At 39.2% G+C, this 16,340-nt stretch overlaps 1 protein-coding gene across 10 annotated transcripts in view; it reads left to right on the top strand.

The window, feature by feature from the left end:
• Positions 1-15,889, top strand: part of LPIN1 (lipin 1) — a 143,463-nt gene extending 127,574 nt beyond the window's left edge. For all 10 annotated transcript variants that reach the window (XM_061622754.1, XM_061622759.1, XM_061622757.1 and 7 more), the window contains 7 exons: positions 972-1,113; positions 4,300-4,448; positions 5,542-5,628; positions 7,996-8,148; positions 9,575-9,689; positions 10,463-10,566; positions 11,050-15,889. In XM_061622754.1, the coding sequence (XP_061478738.1) occupies positions 972-1,113; positions 4,300-4,448; positions 5,542-5,628; positions 7,996-8,148; positions 9,575-9,689; positions 10,463-10,566; positions 11,050-11,209 (910 nt within the window). In that variant the 3' untranslated portion in view covers positions 11,210-15,889. The remainder of the gene's footprint in view (positions 1-971; positions 1,114-4,299; positions 4,449-5,541; positions 5,629-7,995; positions 8,149-9,574; positions 9,690-10,462; positions 10,567-11,049) is intronic.
• The last annotated feature ends 451 nt before the right edge of the window (positions 15,890-16,340 follow it).

The following is a 16,340-nucleotide window of genomic DNA, read 5'->3' as shown; positions in this document are numbered from 1 at the left end:
TCTTAATTTGGCCTGTGGAACATCGTTGTCAATGTTAGGCATCAAGGATAAAGTGGGACAGTCACAAACTGTGATTGGCCACTTAGGGAGTAGTTGGAAAATGTGCCAGTCATAATGAAAAGTGCTAATAACTTGATCTACAAATAAATAAATATATGGATTTATTATTAATAAATAGATTTTTATCTTATTGTTCAGAGGAATCTCCCACATAGCAATGTAAATAATTTGATATTTAAAACATCCAAAGACCTTAAAAATATTGAGCAGATAAAAACAATGAGTAGATATAACAACTGATAGACAGTTGAGTGATCCAATGTTGTAGGCACATAAGCATAACATAACATAGTTATTGAAAATCAGCCAAGTGCCTGTACTGCTGAAGGAGAGGATATATAGAGTGTACTGCAGGAACTGCAGCATCAAGGGTGGAAAGTAGAGTTTGCCTTCATCACAACAGTGTCTCTCTGCTTTTGCCCATAGGAATGAATGGCAGCAATCCACTTTTATGGGAGTGAAAGCAAAGGAGTATGCTTGGGGACACTCTTGTAGGAGGGAGGCAAACATACTTCCTGCTTCTGGTGATTCTAGATATTAAGAATTAAGTTTTCTCCTATCTGTATAGACCCATGCTGGATTTTGTTTCTGGGTGAAAATGTGACAAAATGTTGGGACAGGAGGCAGAATGTTCAGAACTGGCTTTTGTAGATTTACAATAGGGCAACACATATGTTAAGAATATGCTAAGCAACAGCTAAGTATAGGGGAGGGGAACCTCTGGCCCTCCAGATGTTTCAAGACTCCAACTTCCATCAGCCCAACATGGCCAGTGATGATGAAGGATGATAGGGGTTGTATAGGGGTTGTTGGGGCTCATGCATACTGTTGCTATGTTTCCTTGTATTTCAGCAGATGCCTATATGCATTTACTCCAGATAATTGTTTTTTTTATGCCTATGATGTTTCAGAATTAAAGATGAGTCTTCCTCAAGTGATGAAGACCCTAGAGCTCCAAATCAAGCCTTTGCATCATCAACAAATCCCAGTCACCTTCCAATATTGTCTGGAGTAGGTTACAAAAAGACCCTTCGGCTCAGCTCAGAACAGCTTGTAAGTTACATTCATATCTGCTTTTCACCCCATTGTCGTCGTCATAAGCCAAAATTCAAAGGTGACACAATGATGTGGCTTATGGTATCCACAAACCTCCCCAGTCCTCCCCATGCTATAAGGGTATAAGGAGCCATAAAGGAATCTATCTAGCGGACTTCCGGGAAGGGTGACTTAGCCTGTGCCTGCTTTTGAGACGGGCTCCTGCCTCAAAAGAAGCTTATTCAGATATATCAGTCAGATTTTTTTTTTTTTGACTGATTAAACTTCTCCCGGGTAGGGAGAAACGAAGAGATTAACCTCAAAGCCTATTTTTGTTGGGACGACCAGATCTCATTAATTTATGGGACGAGGTCCAGCCGACGAAGGTGGGACGGATTTTCAACAACAAGCTCTATCTGATAAAGCGAACGTTCATCTTATCTTCTAAGAGAGAACGCACTAACAGGCAAGCACCCTTCTTTCTATATTTTTCTTTTACTTGACTTAAATTGTTGCTGTTTAAAAGAGATTTGCCAGATTGATCGGTTTTTGACATCTCACTGGGGAGCCATAACTTCTCTCTGCTACTCACTAATTAATAGCTTATCTCTGTTTTTGTTGCAAAAAGCTGTCCTGGATTTGCATTCTAAAGATATACACAGAAGAGGGATTTCTATTCCAGATTTTTATTTTGAAGAATATTATATTGTCTGAGACTACTCTCTTTTTGGTCTATTTTATTTTGACGAATCTGTTTCCTGACGACCGCCATTAATTGTTTCGATCCTGGGAACTGCATTTTGTTTACTTAAGCATGGAGAGATAAGGCTGTCTGCTTTGTTTATACTGTGATGTCACCAAGTTTGGAGTATTAACCCAATTGTTGCTGAAATAAGAAGTGGTTTTCCTATATTTTTCTTTTAAAATGGCAATTAAGAAAGTGGCTGAGAATCTGGAAATAACTATGTTTCAGAAAATAATGGATGAGATTGAGATAACGAAACAAAACCTGCGACAGGGTTGTAAGGAGCTGAAAATTGAATTGAGTAAAATGAAGCAGGAGATTAAAGATATAGGGGTCCCTGTGAGAGAGGTGACCCTGGAGATTGGAACAAACGTGGAACAGGAAAAAGATTTGGAGTCTATGGACTTTAGAAACAAAATCTATTGTTTGGAGACACAGGAGATTAAAGACATAGGGGTCCTTGTGAGAGAGGAGACCCTGGAGACTGGAACAGGGGTCCCTGTGAGAGAGGAGACCCTGGAGACTGGAACAGGGGTCCCTGTGAGAGAGGAGATCCCGGAGATTGGAACAATCGTGGAACAGGAACAAGATTTGGAGTCTATGGACTTTAGAAATAAAATCTATTGTTTGGAACTCAATGTTATCTCTGAAGAAATTAATGAAGATTCTAGAGATAAAGTTATCAATGGCATGGATAATCTTCTGGACTGGAATGATGTGATGGAGCCCAATATAGAGAAAATCTATGGAATTAACTGCAGCCATGTGACAATGGAAAAACTTTCAAGAGATGACCCAGTGTATTTTGAAAAAAAGAACAGAGATATGATTTTACAGCAGTATTTCAGCAACCTATTCAGAATGGATGGCAAGAAAATATTTGGGATAGAGGTAATTCCCATCAGACTCTTACTATATGACTATGGCTTTGACAGCAAGATTATTATGGAATACTGATAATGGAAGATTGGATACTGAAATTACTGGACTTAACAAGACTACTGAAGATGGAAGATGGAAAATGGAACTAATAGGGATAATAGAACAATGGCTACTGAAATTACTGAACCTAACAGATTCTGATGTGATGGATTAATTGAAATGTTTATTTTGACTATGGTTATGACAATAAGATTATCATAATTAGTAATGAGATGGATTAATCGATATGCTTATCTGGAAAAAAAAATTGATAGATATATTTCTTAAAGAATTGAAACCTCTCTTTGACTTTTTGTGGAAAGAATAAAGTAATGTTTATGAGATTTGATGATTAAGTAAGATAACTACTGGAGGAAAGTGATTTTATAATATGACTTAAGAGACAGGATTGTTATATATTATAGACTTATAACTGATTTGATCTTTGACAAATGGGAAGTCAATATTTTACTCTTTATTTTTTATTTTTGTTTTTTTTTTCTTTTTTTCTTTTTGTTTAACTATTTTTGATTTTGTTTTTTGTCTTTGAATGTTTTATGATTTCGTCTTGTATGTTTTATGAAAATCTGAATAAAAATTATTGAAAAAAAAAAAAAAAAAAAAAAAGGAATCTATCTAGCCCAGTAATGACTGCCCTGACTGGCTACAGTCTTCTAGGATTACAAGCAGAGGTTCCACGAATACCAGGGGCTCTCTGCTTCAGACATTCACCCTCCAACTCATGGAGGGTGATCGGAACAGGGACAGGTGGTGGTGAATGTAGAGTGCTGTTCCCTGCAGCGTCCCCTCCCATCTGAAAGTAACTCCTAATCAGAACACCAGAAGAGGGTTGTAGCTGGTAGCATTTGTGGTCCAAATGTTAACATATATTTTTTTAAAAATAGGCCACATTTAAGTCAGTAGATCTCCTATAAAGATATGGAATTCATTTACAGTAATTCATTGGCTGCAAAGGGCAATGATTCTATTTCTCTGTGGTGTTAAAGAAGCTTTGTATCAATGAAGTGATTGATGTAAGAGAACATGGGGCATAACCCCCCCCAAAGAAGTATGTTTATTTTAGAAACTCAGTCAATACAATGACTGAGGTTTAAAACTAAGAAGATTTTCTTTATTTATTTAACAGAATTAGTATACCACTTAATTGTAAAAATCTCTGAGTGGTTTACATAACTGCTTGTTGCCGTTGAGCCTGGTATTTTGTTTTGTTTTGTTTTTTAATTGTTTTCTTATTTTATTGTTTTTGCTGACTTGTACATCTCAGCCATTGATTACCCAGCAGAATTCCTGTCTACTTTGATGGGTGGGCTATATATTAAAAGCGAGCAAGGTAACCCTTAAGGTCAAACTCTGCTTTCTTTATTCAGTAGTCAAGAAAAGGGACTCAATGTGTGTAACTAAAACCATTTGCCACCAACCCTTTAAGAATTGTGTTTTAACAATTTTCAGAGCCATCTTGTTTGTCAGTGTGCATAGTTTGAATTCTGGGTTTGATTTTGTGTGTTCTTTTTCAACAGAAAAGTCTAAACCTTAAGAATGGCCCCAATGATGTGATTTTTAGCGTTACAACACAATATCAAGGGACGTGTCGCTGTGAAGGCATCATCTATTTGTGGAACTGGGATGACAAAGTTATTATTTCTGACATTGACGGCACAATCACAAGGTGAGTTCTTAGCAAGGCATGGTATGCCAAGTTTCCCTGCGGGGGACCCTGATTTGAACTTTCTGATGAAGCAGGCAATGTGCAGAATGACAGAAGGCTCACAGGTCCACTTTGCACTGAGGCATTGTCTCTTGCAGACATTGGTGGCTCAGTTCTTTCGTCCTCTTCTCTGTAATATACCGTGCATAAGATCAGTGGCCCCTCTGCTACCATTGTGCCATATCAGATGGAGTGATGCTGACAAGTTGGACCCAACTCCTTCCATCACATGACACAACAGCAACACTCAAAAGTCATTACGTCAGTCTGACAGGGAGGGATAGGAGAAGGCACCTTCAGGCTTCCTTGTGTATCTGGTTGGCATGTGTGAACCAGACAGGAGATATACAGGCTGATAACAAAGTCTACACATTGCAGTAAGTGTAGGTAGCAGTTCCCAGGTACTTTGTAGCATAGGAAATTGTTGCTGGTTTTCTTTACTATTTTATGGTTTACTATTGATTTGAAACTGTTCTGCCTTTGTTTTCTTATTATTTTAATGTGTGTCCACATCATTGTAAGCCACCTCGAGTACAGATTTCCTGTAGAAAAGGTTCAATAATAATGATTACAATATAAGCTGATCCACAGGAGAGCCGGTGTGGTGGTTAGAGTGTTGGACTGTGACCTGGGAGACCAGAGTTCAAATCTCCAATCAGCCATGACGCTCACTGTCTCTCAGCCTAATCTACCTCACAGGGTTGTTGTGAGGAAAAAATGGGGAGGGGGGAACATGTGCCAGCTTGGAAGAGGAAAGGTGGGATATAAATGTAATAACAAACATGAATACATTTGTAGTGGTTTCAAAGTCAAAGGGACATAAGGAGTTTCTCTTGTAAGAATCCTTAGAAAGGCACTCCTGCGTTGTCAGAGATCATGGAAATATTTACACTAAAAAGCAGGAATGAAACATTGCTAATAAGTAATAAATAATAATGTTAAATCACCAAATAAAATTGTGTATCCTTGTTCTGTAATGCTATGCAGTGGTGTATTTCTTCTAGTCCATTTGTTTGATTGATTATTTGTTTTGTTTTATGATCTCTTTTTCCAGGTCAGACACTTTAGGTCATATCTTGCCCACTCTTGGCAAAGACTGGACACATCAAGGGATTGCCAAATTGTACCATAAAGTGAGCCAGTGAGTATATTAGCTAACCTTTCACTGAATCCAGGCTTTTCTGCATTCACAGAGTTCATTTGCACAGAAAAACCAAATATCTCTAATTAGGCTAAGAATAGTCCTGATCTTAGATGTCATGTGGGAGCTTTGCCTTAAACTTTGCTTTTTAAATGTGGTTACTTCCAAAGAGTCTTTGGCATAATCTAGAGGGGGGGGCTGTTTGGGTATGGTAGGTAAATATTCACCTGGAGTGTGGCCATTTGACAGTGAGGAGCCCACTGGCACCTTTCTATTCCTCCTGGCAGAAGGTTTGGTGTCTAGGGCAGAAGACCCAAATAGGGCCGCTCCACAGTGCCCAAAATATAATTATGCTCTTGTGAGATTACTCACTGCTTTCCCTTCAGTATAAGGCTTTTGTTTTAGCCCCATAAAAACATAAGAAGAGCCTGCTGGATCAGGCCAGTTGCCCATCTAGGTCAGCATCCAGTTCTCAAAGTGGCCAACTAGATGCCTACTATTATTAAAATTAGAAGTTGTTCCCTGCCCTTCACCCAAAGGACTCAGGACAAGTTACAACAATTTTAAACACTTGATTAAAAACAGTTAAAAACAACCTAAACAACATCACAAAAAATAGGGTGGGTCCTAGAAATATATATCTCAGGTGTTGAAGGCCAGGGTAAAGAGGTGCGTCTTCAGCATTTGCCAAACGTTGCACAATGAAGTTGCCAGACACACCTCAGTGGGGAGGAAGTTCCACAGGTTAGGGGCTGCCACAGAGAATTCCCTCCCCTGGGCCACCCCCCCTGAACTTCCAAGGGTGGAGGAACTACTAAAAAGGGCCCCCTCTGTTGATTTCAACCCCTGAGGGGATCTGTAGGGGAGGAGGCAATCTTTTACATGGGAAGCCCACAAGTGGGACCTGAGTGCAAGAGCACTCTCTCTTCCTGTGGTTTCCAGCAATTGGTATTCAGAAGCATGCTGCCTCTGTCTGTGGAGGCAGAGCATAGCCATCATAGCTAGTAACTATTGATAACCTTATCCTCCATGAATTTTGTCTAATCCTCCTTTAAAGCCATCAAAGTAACTGTCTCCTGTAGGAGCAAATTCCAGTTTTAACTGTGTGCTGTGTAAATAAGTACTTTCTTTTGTCTGTCCGGAATCTTCTAACATTCAGCTTCACTGGATGACCACAGGTTCTAGTGATACTTTCTCTGTGCCATGCATAATTTTAAACACAATTTTTATATAATTTTATATGTTTCTGTCATGTCACCTCCTACTCTCTTTTTCTCTAAACTAAAAAGCCCCAAATCCTGCAACCTTTCCTCATAGGGGAGTCGTTCCATCCCCTTGATCATTTTGGTTGCCCTTTTCTGAACCTCTGTCATTCACTGAGGGGTTCAGGAGAAATGGTAGGACTCTTCTCATCATATGGCACCCACACTTATTTATTTAGAGAATTTATAAAAAGTTCTCCATGAGGTGTACAAATAAAATTACAGTTTAACAGATAAAACACTGCTAAAATAAACCAAATGAAAACAAATATCTATAAAACCATCATCATTAAAAACAAAAATAAAGCCAATAAAACTTTTAAAACAAATATAGGTAACTAAATCATGTGCCTGGATATGCTTGCTGAAACCAAAATGTTTTCAGCAGGTGTCTAAAACAGTAAAGTGAGGAGTATTATCAAGAATTGTGTTTGCCTGCCCCTTTTTAATTACAGAGCCCCTCACAATTCTGTTCCTGTTCAGGGAGTTCATTCACTTACCTGGTCAGTAAATTCCCCACTTGCCTTGCAGTCAGTTCCCTCTTCAGTGTTGGTTCGTGGGGCTAGTAAGCTACAGTGTCCTATCGTCTTTAGCCTTCAGGGTCAGTTGCTTTCAGTCACTGAGCCTCGCTGTGCCTTCCCTCGCCATACTCTTCTCCTGTATCCCAGCAGGGGGAGAATGGAGCATGCGCATGCCTCAGCCAGTGGCTCCTCGCAAAGCTAAATAACTGACAATTTACTGCCACTTGCTACTTGAAGTAAATGATCCGCTTGCCCAGAGACAGAGCGGTCTCTGTCTCCTTGTTCTGTGCCTGAGTAAATCCGATGGAAATCAGCTGCACTCTTCCATACCCATATTGGTCAAAACATGAGATCGCAGCCTTAGCACTAATGTGGCTTTGAATACATAAATCTTATGGATGCATCCCTGTGACTGAAGAAAATGCTATCTTCTACAATGTAATTTATCCAGTACATGAGAGATTAATATTACCTCACATGATAAAGCTGAGCTATGAAGAAAAAGCCTTTATGTTTTGATTACAAAAAAGTTTTCATTATATCTGTGATTACGTTGTGATCATGTCCTCTCTCTTTTAAAACAGAAATGGATATAAGTTCCTGTACTGTTCTGCACGTGCCATAGGGATGGCAGATATGACCCGAGGATACTTGCACTGGGTCAATGAACGGGGTACAGTGCTACCTCAAGGTCCTGTGTTACTGAGTCCCAGTAGTTTGTTCTCAGCTTTCCACAGGTATGATAACACCAAATCTTTTAACGGTAGAAATTTCACTGCTTGAGAGTTGCCAAGTTGTTGGGTTTGTTAGTTCAATATTTTTGTTTGAAATATTGTCAGGGTTTCAGCTATAAAGATTACACATCTTTATTGCAAGATGAGCCTTGAGGGGGCCATCAGTATCTGCTAGTGATTGCTAAGGATGTGATACATTTTGTAAAGGCCCTGTGGCTCAGGGTAGTAAAATTCAACTTTGCCATCTCTGCAAATTATTGCATCAGACGTCTATGGCCCCAGCCCAGCAGAAGCTAACTGTGATTAGGTCCATTTGAAAAGCAACTGACTAACATTTTCAGTGGAAAATGGGACATGTCTTAAAGCTGCTGTTGGATATTTCTTCATAAATCTCAAGTACTAGAAAGGTTGTTGTGAGTTTCATTTAAAAGTAATATATAGGATCGCTACTGTTTTTGTTTTATAAATCACATATACTTAAAATATAATATAGCATGGTTTAGGAATCTTCTCTCTCTACTCCCTTCCTTCCCCATTGATGAACATAGTGAAATCACATAACTAGAAAATATCCATAAATCCAATCTGTACATCAGTAAATTAAACAATGTTTTAAAAAGTTGAAACTATACTCAAGTAATAGTGGATATCATTCAGTGGATTTAGAGTAAAACCAGAGCTGGCCTTATCATTAGATAAGGGATGTTACCACCTCAGGCAGCAGATTTTGGTCAGCCAGTTATCAACTGTTTCATCTGTTACTATTTTTTAATAGTACGGAGAAGGAAAAGTTGCCTTTTTTTTCTTCAAGTAACCAAACTGTGTCAGACCCACCCCTTAACAAAGGCACAGCAAATCAGTTTTCCAGTTTTAAGTATAGATGTTTTATGCATTTCAAGGTTTTGGCGGAAATGGAGCCTTCCTTGAGATCTGTAAACACTTGTTGATTCAAGGGTTTTTTGTGGTTGCCTTAGTGATCCTATGCATGCCTATTTCTGTAGAATGAAGAACATCTGCTTAGGAACCAAAAACTATTTTTTCCTGTGAAATAAGCTATTTTCAGTTCTCAATCACAGTCCAGCTAAGTAAAGCATATTTAAATCGCCTTAATTTTTTATTGGGTGAACTAGGCACATGCGTAACTCTCTTTAAATGCAATCAATCAGATTTAAAAGAGCTAAACATTGGCCAGATTACGTGCACCTTGTTTTTGAACCATGTCACACATCTATGGAAACTTCAAAAAAAGAAAAAAAAACTTAACAAGGAACCATGAGTTCCTTTATAAGTCCTAGATCCTTGGGGGCTGGGGGTGGCGTAGGGTAGCTCCAGTCAGTTAAAACCTTGTATTTAGCCTAATAAAAATGACTGTCTTGCATTGATGAAGCATTTTTAAAATATTATCTTATTGTGTGATTGTTTATTTCAGAGAAGTAATAGAGAAGAAACCAGAGAAGTTTAAAGTTCAGTGTCTAACCGACATAAAAAACTTGTTTCACCCCAACACAGAACCTTTTTATGCTGCCTTCGGCAATAGGCCTGCTGTGAGTATCTGTTGAGATATTATTTTATGAGGGCTCATCCAAAGATGAGCTTCTGCACTCCTGGGTTCATGGCTGTAGTTTAAAACTACTAATGATAACATGTTAGTTATATGTGGGCTTGTGAAACATTTCTTCACTGCACATCAATTGGTCATCCTTCCGTGTGGTTTAGTGGAGATGAATGTGGATAGTAGCACAAATGTCTTACGGGACTGGCACGAATGTCTTGTCTTTTATGGATCTGGATTGTGCTGGTTATCCTGAGTCGTCAGATTGATCATTTGATGAGTGGAGAGGGAGCGGCATTACCCCCCTGCTCAGCTGATTTGTGTGCATTAGCTGAGGAGGGGGGCTATGTCTGTGTGCCCTGTGTGTGTACGTGTGAAAATGTGGGGTGGTTGCACCTACTTTTGGCCCCCAGAGCGCTGGCCAAGGGTGAATGTCCTCCAAGGTGTGAACCTTTCCGTTCAAAATGCTCCACGAGCATGCATCACATTCATACAAATAGGAATTTTGTGAGCATGTGAATTGCCCTGTCCCCACTTTATCCTCACAGCTACCCTGTAAGGTAGGTTGGGCTGAGGAAAGGTCACTGGCCCAAGGTCACCCAGTGAGCTTCATAGACTGAGTGGGGATTTGGACCCTGGTCCCTCAGGCCACAGTGCAACACTTCAACCACCCTGGCATATATCTCATATAAGCATTTGATCAGGATGCATTGTTTGTTAATTTTGAGGGGAACCCACCTTTTTCTTTTTCTTCTCTTTACGTAGGATGTGTATTCATACAAGCAAGTGGGAGTTTCACTAAACAGAATATTCACTGTTAATCCTAAAGGAGAGCTTATTCAAGAGCATGCAAAGACCAACATCTCATCGTGAGTATCCATCCACTTATTCCTAATGGAGTATGGAGCAGAAACATCTCTTTCTGTAAGCCCTTTGATGCTGAAAGTTTCAACAGGAATTCACTGGGCTACCCTGAAATCAGATTGTGATATTATCAAGATTTACTTTATGTGCAGTGTAATCTCTGTTTGATTGTAGTTAAAATGAAGATTTCCCAGTTTTCTTTACTTGAACAAAAACTTACATTTTTTGCAGTTTTACAGGTGTGCTATTGCATTTAAACTCTAAGCTAACCTAATGTTACCCCAGTAGTGCTTCAGCAAATCATGTCCACACACATCAGGTTCAGAAATGGGTTAACTGGCTGTGTGGTTCTATTGTATTTTTCCTTGCAATTATTGTGTCTTAAAATGTGGGCAAAAATAACTACATTAATGCAATCCGTGAAATCAGCATATTCTATATACCCAATAATTTCTTAGGTAATTATTATTATTAATGTTTTTGTCCAGGTATGTGAGACTCTGTGAAGTGGTAGATCACGTATTTCCCTTGCTGAAAAGAAGCCATTCTTCAGACTTCCCATGTTCTGACACCTACAGTCATTTCACGTACTGGAGGGATCCACTGCCACCTTTTGAAAACCAGGATGTCCATTCTCATGTGCCATAACTGCTTCTGAATCTCCTTGCCAGCAACTCTCTTCTGTGTTTCAGTGATGCAGCAGGATCTAACCATTTACGACTCACCTGGAGTTTGGGATGTAGTGAACATTTTCTTAAATGTCAGTTCAGGAATTGCTTTTTGTCCTTTTAAAGTAACATTGCTGAAAGCGCACTCCCAGATCTTCTCCAATACCATGCTCAAGATATATGGCATATATAGTCTTGTTACATAAGGACGTTTCTGAATGTGATTCTCAGAAGCAAACGGTCTTCGGGGGTTTCCCCTGTCAACTTCCATACCAGTGTGGGATATGTTTCCAGTCTGGGGCATTGCTGGGGCCTTCCAGCCCTTATTTTTTAGGTAGAGAAGGATGAACTAACTTGAAGCCTCTGAGCTGAAATACCTGCTTTTATTAGAACCACCGCCCTTGGTCAACAAAATATGATCAAATCAGTTGAACTCAATCTCAATTGGTCTGTTACTCTTCAGATAGCCTAAACATTTAAAGGAAATCTGTAATCGCTATTGCTGTACTAATTTGAACTGGCTGAGTGTGTGGCCCCCAGTTCTATAATGCCAATGTGGAACAGCCAAACTGGATTTTAAACTTGAGTGGGTTTTTTTTAAAGCTCTTGTGTGTTTCGATACTGAGAGACATTGTGGTGAAACTCCCTTAAAAAGACAGAAGCAAAAAAGAGCAGCATTGAGTGCTACCTGTAGTGTGCATGCCGTTGGCTCCTCTGCATCAAGGCTATAATTTACAGTAAGAAAAAAAATTGGGTCCGAGCTTGCTATCTTTACTGCACCCCAAGTTGTGCCTGAACTAAGGAATAACCCCACCAGAATAATTGGACATCCTGGTTGTTCTGAGGGCACACTGCTTGCTTTTTTCTTTTTTTTTACATTAAGGCATAATTGCTCAAGTGCGTTGTGTGCCCTTAAGCCAGCTGGGCATGGATGTTATGTGCCTGTGAATTAATGGGTAGCATCTGACCTAATACTCAGAGTAGACCCATTGAAATCAGTGGACTTACTGAAGTCAGATACTGCCCAGTTTGTTTCTCTGCAAAATATGAGGAGGCAGGGACCTGCACCTTTCCTGGTTGCTGCCTCTGTGAGTTCATCACAGTGATTCCATTTAAATGTGTACCATTTGCACACCATACAGCGTTTTCTGCCCCTAAATACAAACAACAACAACACATTTTCAGAAGTGACCTTATTTGCTTGATAAACATCAAGGGAGCTGTGTTGCTGGGCCAACACTTTTTAATTTATCTTCAGCTATGATACGAACTTCTTTGCTGGATGTGAAGGTTGGCCTTTCCCTCACTGTGGTTCTCTCCACCCTGCCCCCACTCCCCACCAACTTTAAATTAAGGCAGTTTGAGTGCCATACAGTATAACCAGCTGCCAGTGGGAGTTTTCCCTTTACGTTTCAATTCTGTGTTTTCCCTCTTGCACAGTTATAATAGATCCTGGTCCTTTTTTAGTTATCATGTCTGACTGCCTTAAAATTTAATGATATGCATTAAATCTAGTTGAATGTTCTAGATAATTTTTCAGAGAAGTTGCTTTTACAAGTTGCCGACCTTCATTAAAAATGCAGGCTTCTACTGACTATATACCAAGTAATACTAAAACAAAATAAAAATTGGTGGTTTTCTTTTTAAAAGCGTTGCTTCTTTTAAGTAGTATTTATGGTTAGGTTTGCAGTATAGCTATTATCTGATCGAGACTAATGGGCAGTCTAGATGTGATAGGAGCAAACCCGTGTGTTGCTGCCAAATCTCTTTAAATTCAGTTTAAAAACACTGAAGTTGTGGGCAAAAGAGGGTTGTTGAAGTCTTCCCCTTATTGTGCTTTCCGTCAGAAACGGCTTCTCTTGAGACATTTTTTCCTGCTGTTTTCGGAGCACTACCACCAGGAGAAAAGCAACTGGGGAGAACTGGTTTCAGAAGCCCTCTCGTTTGCATCCTTAAATGTAAGATGTGTATGTGAGCATGACGATTAAGTCCTATTGCTTTCAGTGGGACTTAGGTTTGTTAGGATGGGCAACCTGTTCTGTTAGTTTGAGTGATTTAGGCTGAAGTCCTACGCACTCTTACCTGGAAGTACATCCCAGTGAAGTCAATGGGACTTACTTCTGAGTAGACATCTATAGGCATGTGCCGTTAGTTCCAACTAACGTTAGCTGGATTGGGCCCAAATGTTGCAGTTCAACACAGAGTTAGGTACATTTAAGCATGCCTAATTCTGTACTGGAGTGTGGCCCTGGTCTGTCTTCCTGTTCATATCAGTGGTACTTTTGCCACCGATGGTGAAAATGATATTAGCACTAGGGCTTGTTAACTCTTTATACTTCCCACTGAAACCTAATGGAGTGATTTCCCTTTGACTGCTGTGGTACCTGGTCCTGCCTAAGGATTATCCTGCTAGGTTTACTGCTCAAATCAATCAATCTTTGTTACAGTCAATGATCAGAACATAATAAAAACTACATAAAACATATACTCCAAATATATAAATTATATAAAATAGAACTCCCAGAGGTGTGTGTATAGGATTGCAGCGTGATACAGTCCTATACATGTCTCATCAGAAGTAAGCTCCACTGAGTTCAGTGGTACTTGTTCCCCTGGTAAGTGCATATAGGGTTGTATCCTTAATTCTGCAAGGCACCTAACCCATATCTAATATTGGAATAGTCTCGTGGTTAAGGTGTATGCAACTGTATGTATTTTCAAAGAAACAGTTTTTAGCCTGTCTCTCTGAAGGCCCAGTTTTACAATCATATTTAATGCCCAGTGTGCTTCTTTTTTAGGCACTTGTGAATTTCCTAGCAGCGTTTCTGCCTATTATGTTTACTGCTCTTTCGTGATGCAAAGGGGTACACATTGAGCTAAAACAGCTAAGATCCTGCTGATCAGCGCCGCCCTGGGCTCCTATTGGGAGGAAGGGTGGGATATAAATCTAATAAATAAATAATAAATAAGTGAGGCTGGAATTGAATCCAGCTCTCCCTTCCAAACAGCTGACCAGCAGAATTGTTAAAGTGTTTTGTCAGTCATTTGTAAAAATCCACCAATTTCCCAAAGAAGTGACTTTTGGGAATAATTTGGGTGCACATGCACAATAATAAGCCTGCCATTAGAGAAGTACAGGCACTGATGCTATAAATGGTGACATTTAAGATAGCATATTGTCAAATTTACGATATGAGGAACAAGGAATAAATTTTCAGTTTCCAAATCTCTGGCAATACCTTAGAAACGAAAAAAGTCAGCTTAGGAACCAAAAAGCCATGAGCAGACCATCTGAAAAGATAACATGTGCCAGTTTTAAAGAGGCATTTCTCTTATTGCAGACTGGCCCAATTTGTTCCAGATATCCTTCAATGTTATTAATGCCTCACCATTACATGCTGACCTGTAAAAATGCACTTGCTACAGCTTGTCAATATTTGTTCTCCCAGAGGCTTAGAACATATTGGGCATGATTCAGCCAAAGTTAAGCAATTGTGTGCCCCATTGCCTTTAATGGGAGAGTTTCTTTACTGCCACAAATCAGTGAGGCTCAACAGTACTTAATCTGGACTGGTTTATACTCCGTGAGTGTGTGTGTGTATGTGTAATCTAAGCATTGAAGGAGGTGATTCTCAGTCTTGTAGGCAGCTAGTCCTTGACCTTATTTTTAGATTCTTTCATATGTCACAAATACACATTTTTCAGGACTCAGCATTGCCTTCCAGCTGACCTGGAAACTACTTGGGTCTGCCATGGTTGTGATTGTAAATTATCTCCATGAGTACTAACAGCATTGGAATGTTACCTGAGTGAAGCTGTAGATTTCTTCAGGTTCATCTGAAACTATTTCTGGGAACCTTAGCCCATATAGCTGTTATTAACTCCAGCTGCAAATAATGCCTTAGGTTACTATTTTAAGCAAATTTGAAGATCACCCTGCTTATACTCTGTCAGAAATGCTACCGTGTAGCCCTTTGAATCCAATTACATAGATTATCTGGAAGTACATTTCACTCAACTAATATTTATGACATTGGTTAATGGTCATTGAGAAGAGTTTTAAGGCTTTTTTGAGCTTTGCTGTAATTAAACACAATATATATATATAGGTATACAGTCTCTAAATAGTTTCATTTGGCTGAGCAGTTCTTATGCATACATTTCAGACTGCATTGTGGAACTCTGAAAGAAAAAAATTAGCATGAATGGCTGAATGAATTCTTACTCTTTCTGTGAAAGGAAAAAAAGCCTCTTCACTTTGCTTTCAGTGTACTGGTTGTTTTCTGTTACAGAAAATAAGATACTTTTCCTAATGCACTCTCAATTCACAAATGCAAAAACCAATGTATATTCTCTCGTCTTCTAAACTAGAATATGCAAGAAGTGTATTCTTGTTTATTCTTGTACATTTGATGGCCATTGAGTCCAAAAGTGCTACATGAAGTGGAGAAAAATATCAATAGGTTGTAAATCACAATAATGCTGATGTAATTTGACTGTCTGGGGAATTATTTTTTAAAATTTTATTTTTGGACTGTTAATGAGTGTATTTCTGGAAATTACTTCTGTATATATATGCACTAGTGCAATAAATTATAGAAAACAAAATAACATCTCATTTTGATGAGCTGATGAATGCAAAGAACATATATTGTAATAAATACAATTCAATTAAACATCTTCTGAAAATCCAGCTGCTGGGTGTGAGGCTTTTAAAAAATGTATACAGGATGTGATTCAGCATAAGTTAATTGCTTTGTTGTTGTTGTTATGTGCCTTCAAGTTGGTTACAACTTATGGCAATCCTATGAATCAGCGACCTCCAGTAGCATCTGTTATAAACCACCCTGTTCAGATCTTGTAAGTTCAGGTCTGTGGCTTCCTTTATGGAATCAATCCATCTCTTGTTTGGTCTTCCTCTTTTCTACTCCCTTCTGTTCTTCTTAATTTCAAAAGGAAAGATTTTAAGCAGATGCTAAATTCTTCATTAAAGCTGCAATCTAAGCATGCTTATTTGAACGGGTAGAGAACCTCAGGGTTGGGGGGATCAAATGTGGCCCTTTATCTGACCTTTGGGACTGGGAGGGTGGCTCTTGGTGGCGGGGGCCATT

Source organism: Rhineura floridana, chromosome 4 (genome assembly GCF_030035675.1).
Source record: "Rhineura floridana isolate rRhiFlo1 chromosome 4, rRhiFlo1.hap2, whole genome shotgun sequence".
NCBI lineage: Eukaryota > Metazoa > Chordata > Lepidosauria > Squamata > Rhineuridae > Rhineura > Rhineura floridana.
The sequence above is the reverse complement of the archived record's forward strand: the minus strand, read 5'-3'. Positions and strand labels throughout refer to the sequence as shown.